At 37.6% G+C, this 23,171-nt stretch overlaps 5 protein-coding genes and 1 non-coding gene across 8 annotated transcripts; 2 read left to right on the plus strand and 4 right to left on the minus strand.

Moving 5' to 3' along the window:
- Positions 1–1,475: 1,475 nt before the first annotated feature.
- On the minus strand, positions 1,476–3,767 carry LOC121752574. Its single transcript, XM_042147700.1, has 2 exons — positions 2,790–3,767; positions 1,476–2,678 (listed from the first exon to the last, which is right to left on the minus strand). Exons 1-2 carry the CDS (start codon positions 3,765–3,767, stop codon positions 1,476–1,478), a joined length of 2,181 nt encoding a protein of 726 aa, XP_042003634.1.
- On the plus strand, positions 3,274–3,380 carry LOC121753459. The gene has a single exon (XR_006040433.1). It is a non-coding gene; the product is annotated as a small nucleolar RNA R71 (small nucleolar RNA).
- A 1,821-nt stretch (positions 3,768–5,588) lies between the features above and the next one.
- LOC121750373 lies at positions 5,589–6,815 on the minus strand. Its single transcript, XM_042144896.1, has 3 exons — positions 6,509–6,815; positions 6,353–6,434; positions 5,589–5,880 (listed from the first exon to the last, which is right to left on the minus strand). Exons 1-3 carry the CDS (start codon positions 6,614–6,616, stop codon positions 5,741–5,743), a joined length of 330 nt encoding a protein of 109 aa, XP_042000830.1. The 5' UTR covers positions 6,617–6,815; the 3' UTR covers positions 5,589–5,740.
- Positions 6,816–7,336: 521 nt separating this feature from the next.
- LOC121752510 lies at positions 7,337–11,008 on the minus strand. Of its 3 annotated transcripts, none has more exons than XM_042147623.1 (6): positions 10,663–11,008; positions 9,663–9,733; positions 9,456–9,578; positions 8,562–9,341; positions 8,259–8,475; positions 7,337–8,156 (listed from the first exon to the last, which is right to left on the minus strand). In XM_042147623.1, the coding sequence occupies exons 1-6, from the start codon at positions 10,940–10,942 to the stop codon at positions 7,642–7,644; spliced, it is 1,986 nt and encodes a 661-aa protein (XP_042003557.1). In that variant the 5' UTR covers positions 10,943–11,008; the 3' UTR covers positions 7,337–7,641. The 3 variants fall into 3 exon arrangements, with proteins under 3 accessions (XP_042003557.1, XP_042003558.1, XP_042003559.1); XM_042147624.1 differs by having other exon boundaries at positions 9,663–9,906; positions 10,017–11,008; XM_042147625.1 differs by having other exon boundaries at positions 9,849–11,008.
- An 8,193-nt stretch (positions 11,009–19,201) lies between these two features.
- On the plus strand, positions 19,202–21,591 carry LOC121752515 (dihydrolipoyllysine-residue acetyltransferase component 4 of pyruvate dehydrogenase complex, chloroplastic-like). Its single transcript, XM_042147632.1, has 6 exons — positions 19,202–20,093; positions 20,426–20,617; positions 20,707–20,794; positions 20,877–20,947; positions 21,016–21,099; positions 21,281–21,591. Exons 1-6 carry the CDS (start codon positions 19,251–19,253, stop codon positions 21,383–21,385), a joined length of 1,383 nt encoding a protein of 460 aa, XP_042003566.1. The 5' UTR covers positions 19,202–19,250; the 3' UTR covers positions 21,386–21,591.
- A 121-nt stretch (positions 21,592–21,712) lies between these two features.
- Positions 21,713–22,969, minus strand: LOC121752575 (ACD11 homolog protein-like). The gene is made up of 5 exons (XM_042147701.1): positions 22,959–22,969; positions 22,429–22,651; positions 22,169–22,341; positions 21,940–22,085; positions 21,713–21,866 (listed from the first exon to the last, which is right to left on the minus strand). Exons 1-5 carry the CDS (start codon positions 22,967–22,969, stop codon positions 21,760–21,762), a joined length of 660 nt encoding a protein of 219 aa, XP_042003635.1. The 3' UTR covers positions 21,713–21,759.
- Positions 22,970–23,171: the final 202 nt, after the last annotated feature.

The raw sequence follows: 23,171 nt of genomic DNA on the forward strand, positions 1-23,171 counted from the left end.
TCTCAAGAACAATCACTCATCCCCTTAGAACTTCAAGTCAAGATGCACTTCAAAGTAAGTCCAAGCATACGATCAAACAACTCAAACCCTCATCATTGACTCATCAAGCATTACTAACCACAAAGACTCACAGATTTCAAATCGAATTTCTTTAACTCTACAAAGTTCTTTACACAACATCCACAAGCATCAACGATAAAGTCCAAGGTCTTATTTCAAGGTTGTAATGGGGCTAGAGACGAGGTAGGATAAATATGGATAGTGAGCTCAAAGGCTACACATTTGAGTGCCAAATTCTTCGTTCCTACACTTCCTTCCAAAGATCAATCAACGAAAACATTACAACCAAACTCGAACTCCCCCAAACTTGAGATCCATTCTAGACAAGATTACATCTTACAAATATAGAAGCTCTAACTTTATTTCATCAAACTTTATTATTGTTTTTTTTTCTTCATTCTTTTGAAAAGACCTCGACTTTTGCAAATTTAGAGGTCGTCTTTTTTTTTTCTTAGAACTTCATTCTTTTTACATTACATCAAGTCTAGATATGACTACTCTTTACAATTCACCACCCACACTCAAACTCAAACCACAAAGCTCAACTTGTATTTAGCACCCAAATAGTAGCAAGGTCTTTCGATGAGGCTAAAATGAGGCTTATTTAAGTAGCTAAGTGATAGGCTAAGTGTTTACACAAACAATAGGGAATTAAGCTCAAAGTGGCTTCTAGGGGATCATTAGATGGACTAGGCATGTGATCATTTGGCCATGGAGTTCATCCTAGTGCCTTATCCTCCCAAATCGTTAACACAAACGAACGCAAGCAGTTCACTCGATAAAGCAAATCAACCCAAAATAATTTCCACAAGACATGCGATTTTCATACTCTCCTCAACTCAAGAAATCGGTTGTAATCACAACATGCTCTTTCAAATAAATTCATGCACCCATTCCATTCATCCTAAGCTTCAAAGTTCAAGTAAAATTAAGCAAGATTTCCTAACCAGAAAGCCGAAGATAAAGCATGCACCCGTCAAATACATAGATTCAAAACATCTTTATCATACAATACACCCAAAAATATACATCACAAATCATTCACAACCCCCCCAAACTTGAATGCATCATTGTCCTCAATGCATGCAAAGAAGACAAATAAAGTAAAGGGAAAGAAAACTCCCCCAAACTTGAGATGACGTCCATAGTGCATTCGGGTGGGAGGGTGGTTGTAAAAATCCTTTGCAGGTGTGCTTCCTCCTAAGCCCCAATCCGTTCTCCATGATGCTCCTACAAAAAGAAACAAACCTACAAAAAGAAACACTCAATTCAAAATAAATGTTAGAGGAAAGAATTGTGCAAACAAAACCTCCAACATATGAAACCAAAAATAAAAACATAAAAACTTGGGTTGCCTCCCAATCAGCGCCTTTGTTTATAGTCGTTGGCTCGACCTTCTTCATCCTTGTCTACCTCTATCCAAGCTCCCATAGGCGCTTATCCGCCTTCTCTTGCTCGATCACCAGCTCTTCACCATCTACTCGAAACACCACCGTGTTTGTCTTGGTCTTAATCACAACATCCCCGGTCGCTAAGAATGGCCTACCAAAGAGGATAGGCATGTCCTTGTCCTCTTCCATCTCTAGGACAATAAAGTCGACCGGGAGTACAAACTTGTCCACCTTCACCAAGACATCCTTGATGATCCCTAGTGGCTTCACAATTGAGTGATCCGCCAATTGTAGCTCAATATCGATTGACTCAATCCTCGCTTGTAGACCGATTGACCTCGTCGTCTTCAGAGCCATCAATGATATTCCCGAGCCTTGATCAAGTAGGCACTTTGGGAACTTTTTATCTCCCATCTCACATGGGATCACACAACTCCCAGGGTCTCGTCTCTTCGCAGGTATCTTCCCCTTCACCAATTGTGAGCAAAATGCGCTCAATCTCACCACACCATCCTCTTGTATCTTCTCCTTTTTTGCGATAAGGTCCTTAAAAAACTTGGAGAATTTAGGAAAGTGTAGGAACAAATCCACTAAGGACACATCTACTCTGACTTTCTTAATGATACTCATCATCCAATCGAGTCCTTTCTCTTGAGTTATTTTCTTTGTCTTCTTCTTCTCGATTGGGAAAGGAGGCGGGGGGATAAAATCTGGAAAATTAAATGGACACTTCGGGTCCATTGCCGGACTTAGCGGGATCTTTTTGCGGATATCCTTCTCTACTCGAATTTTTCCACTCGAATCGGATTCTTCACCATACTTCTTGCTGCCAGATGCAGCCTGAACTTGACCATGTTGGGCACCCTGCACCAATTTGGGACCTCCCTTACATACCTCGTCCGCCCGTGTGTGCGAGGAATACAAGCCTAACATCTTATCCGCCCCCGCGTGTGAGATGCCGGAAGTACCTTGGCCGTCAATTAATCGTGTCGAACCTAACTCGCGACCACTTCTTAGCTTAACCGCCTTGCACTGCTCATAGCCCTTAGGATTGGGCACCGTATTGCTTGGGATGATATTTGGGATTCTTGTATGTGATGATGTAGCTAGCTGCCCGATTTGAGTCTCGAGGTTCCTCATTGTAGCTTCCATCTGACCAAACTTTTCCACCGTCTTCTCTTTGAAATTCTCATTCTCCCTTTGACTCTTAGTCATAAATGAGAGAATCTGTCCCAATTTATCCTCGACTGATGGCTTCTTCTCATAACCCGGAGGTTGAGTGTTGTTCCTCCATTGAGTCCCCGAAGTGTTGCTAGGAGCAGCTTGATTCCAGGTTGCTTGTCGAGGCCTCCAATTCTGCTGATTGTTGTATTGGTTGCTTTGGTTGAAACCTTGATGATGGTTACCAATGTAGTTCACGTCCTCCACTGGTGGCCCTTGAAGACTTGGACATTGATCAGTATGATGTCCACCTTGACACAACCCACACTTCATAACGGTCACTGCTTGAGGTTGAGGAGTTAGTTGAAGAGATTTCACTGCTTTCGTTATTGAAGACATCTGGGTACTAATGTCCGCCAATTGAGCCTCAATGGCTGTCACTCTTTCCGCATCTTTGGTAGCACCAAATGTATCTTCTACCTTCTCAGCCGCTCTTCTTGGATTATGCCAATTCCTTTGATTGTTGGCCAACCTTTGGAACAAGGCTCTCACCTCATCATGCGTCAAATCATCCAAGTTCCCGTTTGAGCCTGCAGTGACTAGTCCCGTGCCCTCATTGTTGAGACCTTTGTAGAATTTTAAAAGGTCATGCCCCGGAGCTAGTCCATGACTTGGGCATTTCCTTATCATCTCCGTGAATCTCTTCCATGCTTCCGCAAAAGATTCATCATACTTCTGTCGGAATGAAGTGATCTCCTCTCTCAACTTCTCAATCTTCATTGGAGAGTTGTATTCCAAGAGGAACAAAGTCTTCAACTCTTGGAATGTTGCTATGTTGTAGCCCGGTAGAGAGTCATACCATGCTCTTGCTTTCTCCCTCAACGATAACGGAAATAGGGCTCTCTTAATCCGATGATGCTCCACGTTTGGAGGTCTATGCGAGTTTGTTAGCTCATAAAAGGCATTGAGGTGGCTCACCGGATCTTCCTCATCCCGTCCGTGGAAAAGATTTCCTCCATTCACCAAACTAATGTAGTGAGGTGGAATGTTGACGTTGTCGTTTGCATAAGCGAACTCCCCCGGGTACTCAATTCCCGACCTAAGAGTGTCGCCAAACCTTCCCACGGGTGGTGGAATCTCATTGTTCTCTGCCATTGATTCAGTATCCGACTCTTGATCTCTTTCTGCACTTAACCCAAAGAGTGAGTTACTTCTGATTGGACTCGGATAGTCCGGAAAAATCTCAAACTCTGAACCTCTGACCCTTCTTCTTCTTTGATAACAGAGTAGTCCAAACGGTGGTGTACCCTGTGACCTTGTGTGCATTCACTATTTTTATTTATTTATTTTTTTTATTACCTACACAACAGAAAATACACCAAGCACAAACACAATATATTTCCTAATTACCGAAAGCGAGACCTCTCAACAACTTCGGGGTAAGTACTATAAAAAGTGTGTGCTTAAGTGAAAAACTAAACTACCTAAAAACTAAACTAAGAGTTAGCTAAATATTACCAAAAATAATACAGCCCATCGTCTTCAAGTCCGGACGTGGTAGATGGCTATCACACCGTAGAACACGAACAATGTACCTATAAAACTCAAAAAGAAAAATCAAACAAAATAAAATAAAAACTAAAACAATTAAGCATAAACAAGCTATTGCCTCCCCGGCAATGGCGCCAAAACTTGATGCAATATTTTAGAGTTCTTAATCAAAGTATAAAGATTATCAAGTTCAATTATTTTAACTCTAATAATACTACACTACTGCAAGAATACAGTATCGTAGTAGTATTTCAAGTGTCGATCCACAGGGAGGCGAGATTGCTTACACTTAATATGACTACACAAAGCATATAAAGATTTTGTTATTTCGAGATGGTTAACTAACTTAAGCTACTGAAATGAGATTTTTAACACGAGAAAGACAAGTCACTCCAAGTTGCTCTCTAAGCTTGCGTTGTTTTACACCATTTACAATGAAACATACGACGAGATTATAATTATCAACCTAATCGCGTGCACTGAACATGTCTACGACGTATAGTTCACAGTCAGCTGAACACTTGTTCCATGAACCAACTTTCAACGACATTTAATTCCTGCGGATGCGCGGGAACAAACGTCGTCTACTATAATTACTTACCTAATCCACTATCAATTTATCCCCTGAACAGTTCTAATTCGATAGCATACCAACAAACGATCAATCCTAAGCTATGTTAAAGAGACGATAATTAAGATTTAACAACACTACATCATTAGCCAAAAACGTAGCATTTTAATTATCAAATACTTTGTTGGTATCAAACGTACGATTCAAGGTGTTAAAACAAATATACAAGCCTAGATTACAACTTGGAGCAACAAAGAGAGTCTAGCCTATACACATGGTAGAATGTAGAAACAAAACCATAGGTGTGTTGCTCTCGTCGAGTGGAGTCGGGATTCGGGAATAGATGGTCGGAATAATGGCCGGAATGCCTTCCTTCTCTTCTTCCTCTCCTCCTTTCTCTATGTTTTTCTCTCTAATCTCCTGTGTCGCACCCTTCTGATTCCTTTTTTCCTTGTTTTTATGCCTCAACCGTCGAGTGAAACTGCTGAAAACTGCTTGAAACTCCGAACGCCCGGTCGGGCGAAATCAAAAGGTAGAAACGCCCGACCGGGCGTTTAGCTTCTGGACCTCTCGACAATTTCACCCGACCGGGTGTTTTGGAAAGTGTGAATCACCCGGCCGGGTGATTCTTCTGGACTCCTCATGCACAAACCATTCCACCCGGCCGGGTGTTCAAAGCCTGGAAATTCACCCGACCGGGTGATTCTTCTGCCTTCTCAGCTGTACCTTTCTGACGCACTTCCAGCTTCTAACACCCAAAATTACACTCGAAACACGACTTGGTTAGTTACAATTAACATAGAAATGTTTAGTCTACGGGGGAAAAGTATAGGAAATATGCTACGCATCACTTGTTTACCAAATTTGTTTTTATTTCTTCAAATAAAATAAAAAAGAAAGAAATGTTCCAAACATGGTTCAATTGTGACAGAATATTATTTACAAATATGCACTAGTAAATGTGTCTTGATCCTCATGTACATAAATTTTATATTTAGGTTAGAAGTTAATTGCAAGAATAGCGCAATAGGCGCAACAATAGGGGAGTCTTGCTCCTTGAGCTCCGGCTGGCCGGCTTTCCCTCACACGTCAGCGTCAGCGTCACCGTCTTCTCCAAAACACTAATCACCACCGATTGAGTTTCCCCTGCTTAGCAGAAACCAGCAATTATTTAGATGCTACTATGACATCGACACATGTTTACTTCCATCACCATAACAAAACAAAAGCAGGGAAAAAGAAAAGAAAAGAAAAATAGCTATCGCACAAGCTGTGATTCTTTGTCAGTATATTAAAATCTTGGAATTTAGTAGGTGAAAAGACTGTGAGTGAAAATTGGTTCATTATGAGCAGAGACAACTTCATTCTCCCAACTTTTCCTTCCAAAAAAAAAAACAAGATTTGGAGTTCAAATTTTGTCCGATCTCCATAAAAAATGGAGTAATAAAAATTAATCACCCACGCAATTAATTATAGGAAGTTAGCCATCCCTCAAATTATGTAAGTAGTCAAGAAAACCGAAGATATAATTTAGATGTCACTAGAAAGGAAAAAGTCAATTTGTGAAGAAGAAATTAGCAGGCCAGCGAAGAGAATCCTATGGTAGAATTTTAGATACCATTCATTTTGGCCATAATCTCCGCCACCCTCCTCTGGCACTTGGGGCACCGGAAATCAGCCAAAAACACCACTTCTTGCACCTGAAATTTAACCACCCACAACATATAAAAAAATTGCAAAAAAAAGGTTATAATGAATGTATATAGTATCTTACAAGGGGCAGGGCCAGTGATTCCACGGCGGCGAGGGTGGTCTCGGAGAGGCGGCGGCCGTGGAAGGTGGCCATGGAGGCCTCTTCCCTCTTCCATCTGCCCAGAGACATGCCTTGTAGCTTACTAATACTAATCAAACAAGGCAAAAAGGATCACAAATAAAGGATACTGGAAAAGCTCATTTTTTTTAGTTGGCAACACTAACAACGACGCTATCTAAGGAAGGGAATTTTTCAGATAAAACACACACACACACTGATATACTAGTAATATATAGATGTTTGCCAAAGTGGTGAAAATGTGATGGAGTTGACAAAAAGAGCTTTAAGTTGATCAAGGGCCCCCACAGTGGCTTTAATTCTTAATACAATAATTATTGGGCTAATGTTGCTTTGAAGATTCAGCAATCTTAATTACCACTCATAATTAGCTGTAATAAACCAATCATGTCGATTTTGGATTAGGTAATAATATGGGTAAAAGGATTGTATTTGGGTGGAAGGTCGTCTAGATTAAGACTGTCTCAGCAGATAAAAAAACTATCTTCTTATTTTGGATAAGTACTCGTTTAGAGCTTCTTGAAATGCGTGACAACATTCTTGAAATAGAAATAGAAATAGAAATAGAAATAGAAATAGAGTTAATAAACATATTTGACTTGGACAACCAATTTTTTTAGTGTTATTTTGTGGAGTGATCATTCTCCACACGGCGACGACTTAGACAGAGGATCTCTAGAAATTTATTTTAAGAGACTTTATAAACTGCAAGAAATTGGATATTTTATTTCATTTTGAGCAACAAATGTGTATGTGTGCTTCAAGAGAAAATTTAGAATAACGCACGATTTCATTAGAAGCTGAACGGAACAACTTACAAAACTTTGATTTAAAAAGAATAATTACAGTCTACAACGGATTTGAGTAGAAATCCAGATACATCCCTAAAGCTTTTTTGCTACACCAAAACTGCCTAGGATCTGAGAGCAACATGGCACACTCAGGTCACCTAATTTATACACGGGGCAAGCTCCTCTCGATTTTCTAAACATCTCTCTCTACACAAAATTAAGGAAATCTACACCCTAAGTCAGGTTGAACAACAGCTGCATATGTGCACCAGAAACTGGGGAGCATCACCTTGACATAACCAAGTTTGACAATGGTGGGACGACAGATGAACTCAAACGAGAATCTCTTGAAGATCTGCAGTTGTCTGGATCTAACTTCAAGGTTGAGTTCACAAAGAACCCCACGAATGTAGGCAACCCTGCCTCCACTCCGGCCTTGACAGGGCTTCGAGAGCGTCTTCTTTTCCCTGATGATCTCCATCGCAGCTGACCAAGCAGACAATCTTTTGTGAGGTCTCTGAAAGCTTGAGACTCAACTACCACTTTACCATCTCGAACTGGCATTGGATCGCCTGTTTTGATCATTTTCTGATGCAAAGCATCATCGTTCAAGGAAGCAGCAGCGACTTCTCTGTTATCGAATGAAGGCAACTCATCTTTATTGGTATCAGATATTTTGTCCCTGCCATAGAGAGCCGATACAACATCCAGCCTTTGCTTGATATTTTGCCACGTATTGTCGAACCACTCATTTGAATGCCTCAAATCACCAGCATTGAACGTACACTCTTGCTTTTCGTCTATTACAATGATCATGTCGATATCAGTATTAGTATATAGAGTTATTCAGATAAAACAACACAAAAATGAAGTCAAATAACGGGGAAGCTAATCATACACACCTGGGAAATAGACATTAATCTTATCCTCAGATTCTTTCTTCACAACAATCCCTTCCCACCATCCATCATGCCGCCAAGCATCAACAACAGTGCCGATAGTTACTGCACAAGATATGTTACCCTTTTCAGAAGACAGGGTTGGTCTAATAGTGGTCCTTCCAGACAAACGAATACCAAATGCATCTGGTCTAGCGATTCGAGAGGCCAAGATCCACTCCTGCATATAATGAAAGAACAAATTAATAACTCCAACAAAGAATCCTACTTTAATTACTAAAGCACAATAACTAACATCATCCTTACCTCTAAATTTTTTGAATTGTCAACTGCATCCTTGACATCATTGTACTGTATTTTGACCTTATCTTTGTGATTCTTAATAATCAAAGCCCTGAACCAGCAGCCCCTGATGCCACTATCTTGAGAAAGCACCTCAACTTGGGAGCCGACAGCCAAATATTGATCAAACTTGGGTGGTGGAGCATTTTCTCGAGCTGGCAACAATACACAGGAGCCATATTCCTTCTTATTACCTTTTTTTACCCCCACTTTACAGTCTAGAGAAGTGCCACGAATGACTTGTAAACTGGTCACAACAGACTCTCCATTGTCAGGGGACTTTGAATATAGCTCACTCTCTTTAGACCAGCGAATTCTCTTGTTGGGTTTTAATCCAACAGACTCGCCAACAGTTCTTTTTGACTTCCTGAATATTTCCTGCTTCCAATAACCTTTAACTCGTGTTATGTCAAAAGGCTTGACATCATCATTATCAAAGAGTTTAGAGCACACAAAAGGCATCAACACTGTATTTGTTGCTTCGCTTATGTATTTCTCATAATGTTCTGGACTGAGAACTGTTGCTAGTCCATCAATGCATTCTATGCTGAGATCTTGAAGACACAGAGAAAAGAAAATCTCTCTGTCATTATAATCATGAGGTAAAACAAAACCAACCTCATCAATTTTGTGAAACCATCGTACCACAACCATCTTGTTTCCTTTGATATCTTCGTACATATCATCTAAGTAAGCAATAAGTCTTTTGCCTTCTTCAGCCAATACATACACAAATTCCTGAGCCTGCAAGCCAAGGGAAGATTTTTACTTAAAAAGCAATAGAAGAGGTAATATTAAAGCACAAAATGAAAATACTTGCATGCCAGTAAAAGCAGCGAATTTGGGAATTGTGCTTACAGAAATCACAGCTCCATTCCGACAGAATGATTGATAATGACTACGCCTTTTCCGGCACATCCACGAAGAACCTATCCACACAGATTCAGCTTTATACTGACCTAACTTCTGTTTCATAACATCCTAAAAAGATCAAGCAAAATGAGACACATGGACCAATATAATCACTAACCATAAGCACAAACAGAAACCATGTCATTAACTAACCTCAATAACGTCATCATCCAAATTCCTATCCATACTACTTCCAAATTGTCTAGAACTATTAGGCTGGTCACCTGAAAGCATAGGTAACAATTAGCCTAACAAGAAAGAACCACCTTCTAGAAGCTTCATTAAATTATGATCACCACAAATCAAAGATAGAAAAATTAAGAACTTTCAGATGTTCACCGATAAAATCATAAAAGGAAGTTGGGTTCTGAATCTCTCAACTAGCTCTCATAAGTCTCTGCGAGCATCAAAGGAGTTGAGATGGTTTTTTCAGGATTGAACAAGAGAAAGGTTAAAGAAAAGGATATTCAAAGTAAAATGATTTCTCATAAACACAGTGCAACCAACCTCCTAAATTCCACAGCTATATTAAGCACCATGGAGAATAGGGCTAAAGATATACTTATAATTCAGACAAAAGACAGATCCATCATCCATCCCGGAGACAAGGCTGCGCTAACTTATGGCAAGTAAATATAGAAACTTGTTCCCTTAGGGCTCAGGCCATTGCTTTACCCAAAACTGTAGCCGCAATAAAAGAAGACACCAAACGGAGAAAACACCTCAACAACCAGAACCAAAAATTCATTTCGTTCATGGAGTATATTTGGTCAAACATAAAAGATGCAGCAAGAATAACAATTTTTCCACCCATTTCCCACAGATCCCGCCAGAACTTAAACTCAACCTTTTCAATTTAAATCGGAAATATATCCCATATAAAAAAGTGGAAAACCATTAAAAGCTCACATAGCTGAGACTGCAAAAGAGCATATCCAGATTCACATGACGGTCAAAATCGAGAACAAAACATCGAAACTCAATTCGAAGAAAATCATATCAACAACGTAAAAGAATGGAAAATTTTTAACAAAACAAAACTAGGAACTAACTCACCACCACCGAAATGAAACACTTTTACCCCAACAACTTACATTTCATGGAGAAAAGACAAATCAGCCCAGACAATCAACAAAATGAAAATGAATGGAACCTGAAATTATTGATTCCAGCCAGTCGACGACCTCTCGTCTCGACCTCAACTTCACCCCCGAAGCGCCGCTCAAAATCGAGGGCACCAATTTGTTATCCCTAATCTTGTAATGATACGACATATGCCTAGCGCTCTTCTCCTTCCCAACAACCACAAGATCTCTACCGCCGCAGCGTTTGAGATAATAGTGAACCTCCCGCCGCCCCTTCTCCGTCGACAACAACACCTCCTCCCAACCGGCATACGCCGTCGTCGTATTATTCATCGCCATAGCACCCATCAATGGAATTAATTTCGAAATTAGTGGATAAAGTAAAAGGGGATAGAGAGAAGAAAATGAGTTAGCTATCCTTTTCACTTTTAAAATTGAAATTCGGTTTGAAATGAGTTTATATAGAAGGCGGCCTAGGGTATCGCGACTGAAACAGACGGCTGAGATTGTGTTTGGGCGCCGCAATGATACGGAGGAATCTCGCCCGAAGGTACGTGCGTCATACTATTTCTTTTGTAGATAGGCCCTTCAACTATTCCTTATTCTCTAATGTAGTAGTTGCATGGTTATGAACTTGTCAGAGCATCCACAGTGGCGCGGATATCTCGGCGAACTTTCCAAATACACCTTTTGCCACGTCATAAGGACCTCCCACTGCACTGTCACGCCATAAGAACATCTCACTGCACAATGGCGGACATCCCGGCGGACATCCACAATAATAAAAATTCACAAATTCACAAATATATAATTTACAGAATTAAAATTTCGACACAAATACGGGAAAAATGCAACGATTTTATTTTTAAAAAAAACATACATATTTATATTAACAAAAATACATAGTTCACCAAAAAAAACTCATCTCAAACCAAAAAACGATTCGAACAAAGTACATGTTATGTCTTAAAGCTCTATAGTTTACCGCTAGCCGAACGAGGTATGATATGTTTTTGTTTTAGGCCTTCATTTCGAACGATAATACATGCGTTTGAGTTTTTTAAAAAATCGTATATATAGAGTTTGCAATGAGCCGTATATATAGAGTTTGCAACGAGCCATATATATAGAGTTTTTTTATAAAAAAAATTAAAAACCAGGACATCCGTCGTGGCACCGCAATGGCGGACGTCCCGACAGACGTCGTCGGAAAGCCGTGGATATGCGGTGTCCGCAGCCGACGTCCGCGTCCGCCCCTCGCACGCCTAATCGCGGACGTCCGCCAGGACGTCCTCCGTTGCGGATGCTCTTACTACCACAAAATACGGCAATAACTATAATAAAAAAATAAATAAAATAATGGTGAATATTTTGGATCGAAACTAAAATAGACTTTGAATATCACTTTTCCCTAGTGTTACATAATACTAGTATTAACACCCGAGCTATGCACGGGACATAAGAGTTTCAAATAATGAATATAAAATATAATAAATATATAGAAAATAAGAATTGAAAGCAATATGGAGATTTAAAAAAACAGAAATGTATTTATCTTGTCTCACTCAAATGAAGAATTTACTACTCCCCATTGAATGAAACATTTATGCAATTTTAATTTATAATCTAAGTGAAGTAAAAATAATAAAATTAATGACAAAAATAAGATGTGTGACTAATGATCTAAGAGTATTAATTAATTAGAATAAGATATACAAATAAAGAAAATATGTGTGAGTAAAGATGTTTATTGAAAGTGTTATGAAAGTCATTAATCGAAATAAAAGGCAAATTAATATATTAATTTAATAGCTTAATATATGGAATATTAAACATATCCACATTAAATATATGAATAATTTAAATCATATAAATTTAAAACTTCTATGAGAAGTCAAGTTAGAAAATTTTTATTATCCAATAATCACATTTTAGTTGACTGTTTATTTCTTTCTTTTAATTTCAGACCATAGCATAACTTGATATACATTGCCAAAGACTAAATGAATTTTTTATATTGGAAAGAATAAATTTCTTACTTCCCGCCACATATACGTATAAAAAGTAAATTACTACTATCACTTAAAATAACGATAATATTTTATGCATTATGTTTGTTTTGAATAATGTGAGAATTTACACTACTCTTTATATTAAGAAGTTATACAGACTTTATAAGTTAGATTTAATTTTAAATATATATAATGTCATCTTATTCCTTAGTTTAATCTATAAACTTAGTAGTATTGTTTAATTAGAGGCAAATTAAAATATAAGAATTTAAAACTTTAATTGAGTAAATATAGGATGGAGATTGTAAGCATTACATATATGTGTTGTCATTTAGCTTGTGAATTAATTCGGAGAAAAAATATTGTAATAAATGATTAAATCTCAATTTTAACCTAAATAAATGGAAGGCAAACTAAACTCTCTAGCACAATTCCAATTTAACTCAAATATAAGTCTAATTAATATATAAATTAATAACTTAATTATAAATTTTTTTTAATGGTAGTGCACTATTTAAATGTGTTTTAAAACTTCTTCAAGAAGTTAGCATTTTATTGGGCTATTATTTGTCCAATTTTTTTTGCCTTAAAAAATTATTTTTAAATAGAAGACACTCATCTTTCCATTTTCCCTCCAAAAAGGGCATTAAGGATTTTTCATCAAACTTGCACTTTAGATTATGGTAGATTATTCCATCTGTCTCAATTAAAATAACTTGGTCGGTACGAAATTTTAGAAATTAGGAGTACTACTTAATGTATTTAATTTAAGAGAAAAAAGATATGTGTAAGTATTAAATGAAGAGAAAAAGGTGAGTTAAATATTTTAATTGAAAGAGAAAAATTGTTGGGTGTATTAATTGGAGAGATAATTTGTTTTATTCTTACTAAAAATAGAAGTGTGTCATTTTATATAGGACATGCTAAAGGAAAACGTGTCATCTTAGATGGTACGGATGAAATAGTAAATCAGTTCAGTGTATTTATTTCCGACATTATCATTATAATTTCCATCATTTTCTTTTCCATTGAATTAGTTTTATATGGGCTATTGAGCTTAACTATATTTTTCTTTTTCAATTACGCATTATTTCCAAGACAAATAGCAAAAATTAGCTTTGACAAAGATGGTGATGCGCTTAGATTTTGTATGGTTTTAATTAGTAGACTTGCATAATTTCGATCATATGCCAAGAAATGACATGATTGTGTCTGTATCTTTACCATGTTAGTAGTTTGACCAATTTGTGAAAGATATACATAAAAAGAGAGTTTAAATAGGGTCAAAAAGTGACGAAAGGCGGAGTTCATGATCAAACAAGGAAAAAATGAACTGCTTGGTCCAACCCAACAATCCGTTGGGGAGCCTCTGACCTATCGACATTTCCAACGATTTGTTGGGTTTAACATACCGTCGAACTCATCGACTTGCTAGGAAGTGTAATTGTTCCTACAATATAGCCCTAATTAAGTACAAATGGACCCATGACACGATTCCAGCCACTAACGGCCTAGAAGGAATTTTGGAATGAATTTGAGAGATAAGGAGAAGAAGAAAAAGATAATAGGAGTAAATTGATTCTAAGAAGTGAAGCTCATGATTCTATCTTCCATGAACATGGCATGCGTCAGAAATGCAAATAACTATCGCAAGTCAAAAGGGATATCTCCAAGCGGCCGGCGTGAGGCGGGAAACATGACGTGCCACAGTCACCTACTTTACATACATGTTACATGGACACATAATATTTAAATGTTAATGATTCACAGTAGTTAGTTATCCATTAATGGTTTTGCAATTATTGGCAGTTCCATCGACTATATATTTATGACAATTAATATTTTTCTGCTTCAACTTTTGCCAACCAAATTTATGTAGTGATTATGCCGTTTTTGCCCTTCGATGTTTATGGAGTAGTAGGTGGAGTGGAGTGCTAATTCGTTGATTGACAAGTTAACGTGGTTTTAGAGCGTCCATGACAAGTTAACGTGGCTTTAGAGCGTCCACAACCGTGCTGCCAACGAGCACGGATGTGTGTCCGGCCCCACTTTTACTCCATGCTCTTAGGCAATAGCACAACACCCACATCCGTGCTCTTCTGCAGGGACGAGCACAAGGGCCCCACTATTCCATTATTCAATTTAAATAAAAACATTTCCACAAAATTATAATTCATTAAAAATAACAGAAATAATATTACAAATTACAAAAATTAAAAATTACATAATTGAATCCTAGAAATTACATAATTAAAGTCTTAAAAATTAAAAATTACATAATTTAAATCCTAAAAATTAAAAATTACATAATTAAATTCATGAAATTAAAAAAACCCACTACTCAGTAGCCGAATTTCGCCCAAATGGATGATGAATGTGTGTATTTATATATGATTTTGGGATTAATTTTTTTAAAAAAATTCAAAAAAATGGTACTAATAAAATCTGTATATTTATGGGAATCTGAAAATATATATATTTTTTAATTGTTAGTATTATTTTCGATATTTTTTAAAAAAAAGAAAATATCAACGACCAATAGAAACGTGTCACATCACCCTGCTCGCTGGCACGGACGTGCTCTTAGCTAAGAGCACGTCCGTGCCTGCGGCAAGAGCGTAGCGGCGGACAAGCGTGTCCTGTCAGCGGCACGGACGGACGGAGCCTGCTCTCCGATGTGGATGCTCTTAGGCTATAATATTTAATAAAATGTCCGGAAATAAGTTAGATTTAATCTTTTATGTTATTTCAAGAGTTATAAATTAAAATCCAATTTTGAAGCTGCTAACTTGCTTGTAGGGTGTATGTAGTCCGAGTTAAGCTACATGCATTTGAAATTCGATAACATACTATCAGATTACAATTTTAAGTTTGTGACGGATGTTTATTTAGGCTCATATAATCTTATTTATCGAATGAAAATGTAGTATTATTGCAAAAACTTTTTCATTATGTGTCATGCCAAAATATGATACCCCTCAGTCCCACAAGAATATGCCCTATTTTCTGTTTAGTCCGTCTCGTAAGAATATGCACTTTCTAATTTTGAAATTTTTTTTATCTCTAATGAGGCGAAACTCATTCTTCTCTAACAATACTATAATTACTTTTTTCTCTCTACCTCTCTCTTACTCTACCAATTCTACATGAAAATCTTTGTCGAACCCAAAGTGCATATTCTTTGGGGACGGAGATGATATATTGTATTGTTTCATACCGTACAATAATAGTACCGAGTTTTTACTATATGCAATCGCAATATTATATTTATTTTATTCCAATTATATTCCAACTTTTATCAATTTTATTATCAAGATTTCACTCTAATAATGAAATCATGATATAGCTTGTATCTTTTGAAAAATAAATTTATTTTATTATATTTTAGAAAATATTTATTTGAAACCGATAGACTCAGCAAGTTGAAATACAATATGATTTAAAAAGGGATACATTTTATGAATACTACAGATTAAAATTAATAAATTGTCTAGTAAATACGAGTTTGGATCTCTTGTTATGACTGATTGCACCGTTTCTCAGCTTCATAATGTTTTATAAAAAAATATAAAAATATATAAATTTATAATTAAATTATTTTGCTATGAAAAACAACATCAGCTCCAAACGCAGTAAATACCTAGTCCAAGAATGAAAAAAAAATGAAGACAAAAACGCCAAACTTGGACCCACGTTCACGTTGAAATTAATGTAGCGTCTGCAACTTGTCTTTTGATATTTTCTTCGCTGTTTCCAACGGCAAGTAGTAGAATTTCAGCTATACGGCACATTATGGCAAGTCATAAATTAATTAAATAATAAAAAAATGATTTTTTTTTCAAATTTTTGGTTTAATACTACTTCATTATACTTTTATATCATATTCATTATATGTTGTTCAACATGTTAGTGTTGCTCTTTCGTAGTTTTTACTCAACTTATTACTACTATCATTTCTTGATTGTTGCTCAACGTACACAGTAATTCGTGATATTAATGTGTTTTACGTAATGGAATTCAAAGATAAGTATCAACTCACAAGTCCATTCACACACATATAAGTTTATATCGGTAATTCTAATTTTTTTATACATGTAAATGGACTAAATTAACTCTTTATGGCCGGCCACATGGCCATTTAGCATCACCCAATTTCAATACCCATTACTATAAAGAATAAAGCTATGCGGCCACATTATGGCCAACCATAAATTAATTAAATAACAAAAAAAAATTGATTTTTTTTCAAATTTTTGGTTTAATACTACTTGATTTTACTTTTATATCATCTTCATTATATTTTGCTCAACATGTTAGTGTTGCTCTTTCGTAGTTTTTGCTCAACTTATTACTACTGTCATTTCTTGATTGTTGCTCAACGTATACAGTAATTCGTGATATTAATATGTTTTACGTAATGAAATTCAAAGATAAGTATCAACTTACAAGTCCATTCACACACATATAAGTTTATATCAGTAATTCTAATTTTTTTATACATATAAATGGACTAAATTAACTCTTTATAGCCGGCCACATTATAGCCATTTAGCATCATTCTACTATAAATTTCATCATTAATTCCGTTCCAAAAAAGTGGTGGGGTTTGTGTGAAATGAATAGCATGTGCAATGGTCCACAAATATCAACTTTGTCATTGGCTATAATAACAACTTTATTTCTCAAGGTGTTGCGTTGTTCGAGATTCGAATTAGAGTTTAATATTAGTATATTTTTTGTCGTCAATATATGTGAAACTTGAATATATTTTTTAAATATGAGTTTGGATCTATATTTAACTGTATCACACATAAAATTCTGTGTTATATAATTATCCTATGCCCAATTTGTTAGATGTCTCACATTTTCCCTATCAACCTTTATTACGCTGTTGCATGCAAAATTATTTATGTACATATATAAGTACTGATGTAATTTATCTGCATTCTGCTCACCTTATTTATTTTATTTGTATTTATGGAATTTAATATTCGGCATTAATTGGTATTTACGCCTTATTTTTGGTATTTTATCAGACCCTTTGCTCATTTTTTTTTTGTTATCGATAAATGATTTTAATTTTAATTGTCGCACCCTTAAATTTAGCCTTAAACATTAACTTCTCTACCACTTTCATCAGTACACGAATATTAGGCCCTTTGCAATTGGATATGTATGTTCAATGCAACCTAAATTTGGTTACGATATTTGCTGTTAAATTCAGTGGATCACAGAACTCATAGAAATTGGAGAAACACAGTGTAGTTTTCAACCTTAAATTTCTCTCAAAATTGATTAGATTGGCCTACATGGGCCATTACTACGACCAACACAAACATGCGGCCCATACACAGTCATGTCAACCCAGTCCAGCACAAAATAAATACACTTGGAAATATAAACCTAATTTTACTTGTTTCGGGGTTTAATAATTCTTTGATAAATCTTCTCCACACAAGTTTGGATCCCGTGCTGTGGCTGATTACACAGTAGAAGATGCTCTCATAGAATAATAATTTAATCATAAATCAAAATATTAAATATTAATTTTTTTTAATAAAATATTGTGGATGTGAGAAACAACATTCCATGCTGTACAATCAGCCACAGAAGCACGGAACGAAATTGATACTTCGAATATGAAACAAGACATAATAGAATAAGAACACTTAATAATATTCATCCATACGATAAGAACACATAATAATATTTTATTCGTATATTTCATTTGTCCCTATAAAATAGATTATTTTGTTATTTTGGAATGTCTCTTAAAATTATTCAATTTATATTTTATGAATTTTCTCTCTTTGATAATGTGGTCTTATTATCTATTAACTACATTTCAATCTCTTCAATATCCGAATGAGGCTGCTCTGGTCGGTGGGGAGGAGAATGAGGCAGATCCAGTCGATGGGGAGAAGAATTCTGCATCTATGGTGCTGGCAGCACTGGCCGCGGGTCTAGCCCGGCGTCGTAGGGGAAGGAGAAGGGAGAAGAGTGGTAGGGGCACAAAGAAGATGTAGGGAGAGAAGATGAAGATGAAGATGAAGATGAAGATGAAGATGAAGATGAAGATGAAGATGTAGAGAGATGTCGAGAGTGTAGAGATATAACATTTTGAGAACTAACATTAGAGTAGTATTATTTCCACTTTGGTTGTTTTTGAGTATTAGCTGCAAACGCAAATGAAGAGGATTCAAACAACTTTGGCTGCATTATCTTTCTTGTTTAATCAATCTAAGGGCTTATTACTAACTGTATTATATTTTTTGTTTAATCTATTAGTTTAACATATTTTTGAATTATTACACGCTGATATTGCCAAAACTGAAGTGTTTATTTGGTGGACTCTAGTTAGCATGGTAATTTTTACTTACATTGCATAAAACCAAGTGTTAAAACTAATATTGCATGATTGTGTGATCTGTTTTGCATATGTGTATCTCACTTTTGCATTTTGCAAATTATAATCCATTAATAAAAATTGTAATTCTCTCTTTTTTATCTCTCAAAATGAAAATTTGATAAAGTTGCACATTAATAAAATCCATTTTATGACATAAAATGTGTGGAATTGATACACAGTTGGCAGGCGAACTACTTGTACACTACCACTGCCGCCACCGCTTTCATCCATCGCAATGGCTTCCCTCTCTTTCTCCTCCTCCGTCTCCTCCCCCACCCCCTTCCTCCGCCCCTCCGCATTCCTCCTTCGCCCCCGCTCCGCCCGCCTCCCCCTCGTCCAAGCCAAGATCCGCGAGATCTTCATGCCCGCCCTCAGCTCCACCATGACCGAGGGCAAAATCGTCAGTTGGGTCAAATCCGAGGGCGACGTCCTCTCCAAGGGCGAATCCGTCGTCGTCGTCGAATCCGACAAGGCCGACATGGACGTCGAGACCTTCTACGACGGAATTCTCGCCGCAATCGTGGTCAACGAGGGCGAGACGGCTCCCGTCGGCGCCGCGATTGGCCTTCTAGCCGAGACCGAGGCCGAAATCGCCGAAGCTAGGGCTAAAGCCGCCGCGCAGTCGCCCTCCGCGCCGCCGCCGGCGGTCGAGGAGCCGGCTCCTGTTGCTCCGAGAGCTGAAGCTCCAGCTCCAGCTCCGGTGGCCGCTGTGACGCCGGGGAAGCTGGTGGCGACGCCTTTCGCGAAGAAATTAGCGAAGCAGCATAAGGTGGATATCACTAAATTGGTGGGGACGGGGCCGTTCGGTAGAGTTACGCCGGAGGATGTGGAGAAAGCGGCTGGAATCGCGCCGGCGCCAAAGGCAAATGTGGTTGCAGCGGCGGCGCCTGTGGCTCCTGCAGCGGCATCTCCGCCTAAGGCTGCAGCGAGTTATCCTGAGATCCCAGGGGCGAAAATAGTGCCGTTTACGACAATGCAGGCGGCGGTATCGAGGAATATGATCGAGAGTCTCTCCGTGCCGACTTTTAGAGTTGGTTATCCCATTGCAACGGATGCGCTCGATGCTCTGTATAAGAAGGTACATTTGCTCAATTCAATCTCAAATTCCCTAATTCAATTGAATAAGTTAGGGTTTCCATAGTTGATTGATGATTCATAACTTTAGGAATGAAGGAATTTCATGTTTAATTATTATGCTGTGGTATGAGTTGATGAGTTTGTGATGTGATTTAATCCATTGATGCTCGTACACATTTGATTAAAAGGTTGCTGACTTGAATAGATTTGGTTTTCCATAGCTTATAGAAATTCAGAACTTTATGATTGAAGGATTTTCATGTCCAGTAATTATGGTGTGTGGTATGAATTTGGTAGATTAATAAGTAATGTGACTTATTAAATTGATAATAGGTGAAGGCAAAGGGTGTTACCATGACTGCCTTGTTAGCAAAAGCTGCAGCAATGGCACTGGTTCAACATCCGGTGGTGAATGCAACGTGTAAAGATGGGAAAAGCTTTACTTACAACAGCAGTGTAAATATCGCTGTGGCTGTGGCCATGGATGATGGGTTGATCACACCAGTGCTTCAAGATGCGGATAAGGTGCAGTGCATGAATTTGCTACTTGATTCTCTTGTTATTTGGCAACTGTTGTTGCAAGATCATAACTTGGTTGTGTGCTGTTGTTCTAGTTGGATTTATATCTATTGTCTAAGAAGTGGAAGGAGCTAGTTGAAAAGGCACGAGCGAAGCAACTTCAGCCCCAAGAATACAATTCAGGTAGTGTACACATAGAGTTGGATCTGTATTAATTTGGAGAACACATATGGCATTGAGACTGAATCACATTACCAATATGTAGGGACTTTCACATTATCTAATTTGGGCATGTTTGGAGTGGATAGATTTGATGCTATACTTCCTCCAGGACAGGTGATGGTCTAAATATAACATTATAGTATATTGTAAAGTAATGATTGTTTACCAAGTTATTTGTACAGGGAGCTATAATGGCTGTGGGGGCATCAAAGCCTACCGTTGTAGCTGACAAAGAAGGGTTCTTCACCATTAAAAACCAGATGCTGGTAACTTCACCAAACTTTGTCTAAAATCTAAATTTATATTTTTTGAGTTGGTTGTATAGTAGCACATGCACAATTTCATAGCAAACAGGGCCTTATTGTAGTTAGTGCTATTGTTTATGAGGAATTATTCAATTTCCTTGGCTTGCTAGCAATATATGATATCCAAAAACTTCCTTTTTAGGTGAATGTTACAGCTGACCACAGAATAATATATGGTGCTGACTTAGCTGCCTTCCTCCAAACATTCGCGAAAATCATCCTGAACCCCGAAAGCTTGACAATGTAGACGAAAGATGGCTGGTTAGAAGTCTTGCAGGGCATTACACTGAATAAAGTGAAGCCAACTGAAGAGTCTAGTGTTTGATTCTTTGCCTCTGATATTATACTCTTGCAATCAAATTTATTGAAGGCAGTTTTGAATCGTCTATTTGAGGAGGATGATGTCCATTTCCCAAATTTTTTATGAAATTGATGCAGAAGGTTTTCTTATAATGAAGATTAGCATAACTTACTGATGTTATAAATGGTATGACATTGCATATACTATAATATACATGTACCATTTGGTCACCTATTAAATGGATACCTCAACTGTTAGTTCTACACATAATTTCTCTAACCTATAAGCGCAGAACATCACCCATCTGAACCTCCACAGCCTCACCAATCCAAGCTGATATTCCTTACAGTGTAGAGCTTGTCAATGTATTCTATGATAGGATCTGAGGCTTTGATGAATCTTCTCATCTCCCTCTCTGCCGATTCATCTGTTAAGAAAACCGTCGTTTTAGGGCAAGATCGCACTCTGCAGAAATGAATAAGGGGAATTTGAGAACTCACGAGTTTCGTTTAGTTTGACGAGCAGCTGTTCCCTTGTAGGAAGAGCATACATCCCAGCAGAAGCAGCTGTTCTCACAGCCCAAGTGTGGTAAGGGGCGCACGTTTTGGCATAAGCCGACGAGGCTGCTTCTTTCAAACTCGGAACACTGCGATGTCAAAATGTGATCCGATTAGCCATGATTATGTATGAATGAATCTTGTTTATAATATAGTTTGCAGCAAAACATACTCTGAGTTGAGAAAATTCTTGAACAGAGTTGAGATGAGATCAATGCCCTGTCTCACCCTTCGCAGCTGACGAGTAAGACTTCCTTGTGTCCTAACCGTGCCTTGTTTTATGTCATGATCTATTATTCTATTTAATGTTAAGCCCGTTTTGATTGCTCCTTTAAGCCCACCCACCTGAAAACCATGAATTGAGGTTAATTATAGTTTATAGAAGAAAAGATGGTCATGAATGAGATGGATACCTTAGCACCATATTCTAACTCTGCAAATTTGAAGGCAGTGCCAAGGCAGGTAAAGAACAGAGACAAGAGAGCATGCGTCGCAGAAGCTCGTCAAATCGAGATCGCCGTCGAAGCTGCCGGCGTTCACCGTGGCGCAGAGGTCCTCAAACGCGTCCGCCACAGCCGACAACGGCGTAAGCTTAATATCAACACCATCCTCCTCCCGCCTTGACGTTATTGAGCTCTTCGCCAAATTTTTGCTTCTTCAATAATTTGCAAAAAAAAAAGAAGATTAATCAAGCATGTAAAATTCAAGAAATGGAAGGAGAAAATTGGAAATCTTACTTTTCCATGAATGAGCCTCCTGAGAACGCAATTTGGAGGCCATTTCAAAAAAATCAAACAGATTTTTGATTCAGGGTAGGGTTGGAACGGTACGGTATACCATGCCGAAATTGTCATACCGCATACCGTACCGAAAAGTGCGGTATGACCAAAAACCTTACCTTTACCGTACCGCTTTTTTCGGTATACCGAAAAGTCGGTATACCAAAATTTAGATATCGTTACCTTACCAACATTTCGGTATATCGTACCGTGATTTCGGTATACGGCAATATGCGGTATGCCGAAATCACGGTACGGTATACCGAATAACGCATGTCAAAATCTAACATTCATGCATTAAATAGCAAAAATATCATTTTAAACATCTAGGAAATATTCAAAGTGATAAAAATCAATCACAAAGCAAACATAGTTCATGATATTCAAAATCCATTC

This window comes from Salvia splendens, chromosome 10 (genome assembly GCF_004379255.2).
Source record: "Salvia splendens isolate huo1 chromosome 10, SspV2, whole genome shotgun sequence".
NCBI classification, from domain to species: domain Eukaryota; kingdom Viridiplantae; phylum Streptophyta; class Magnoliopsida; order Lamiales; family Lamiaceae; genus Salvia; species Salvia splendens.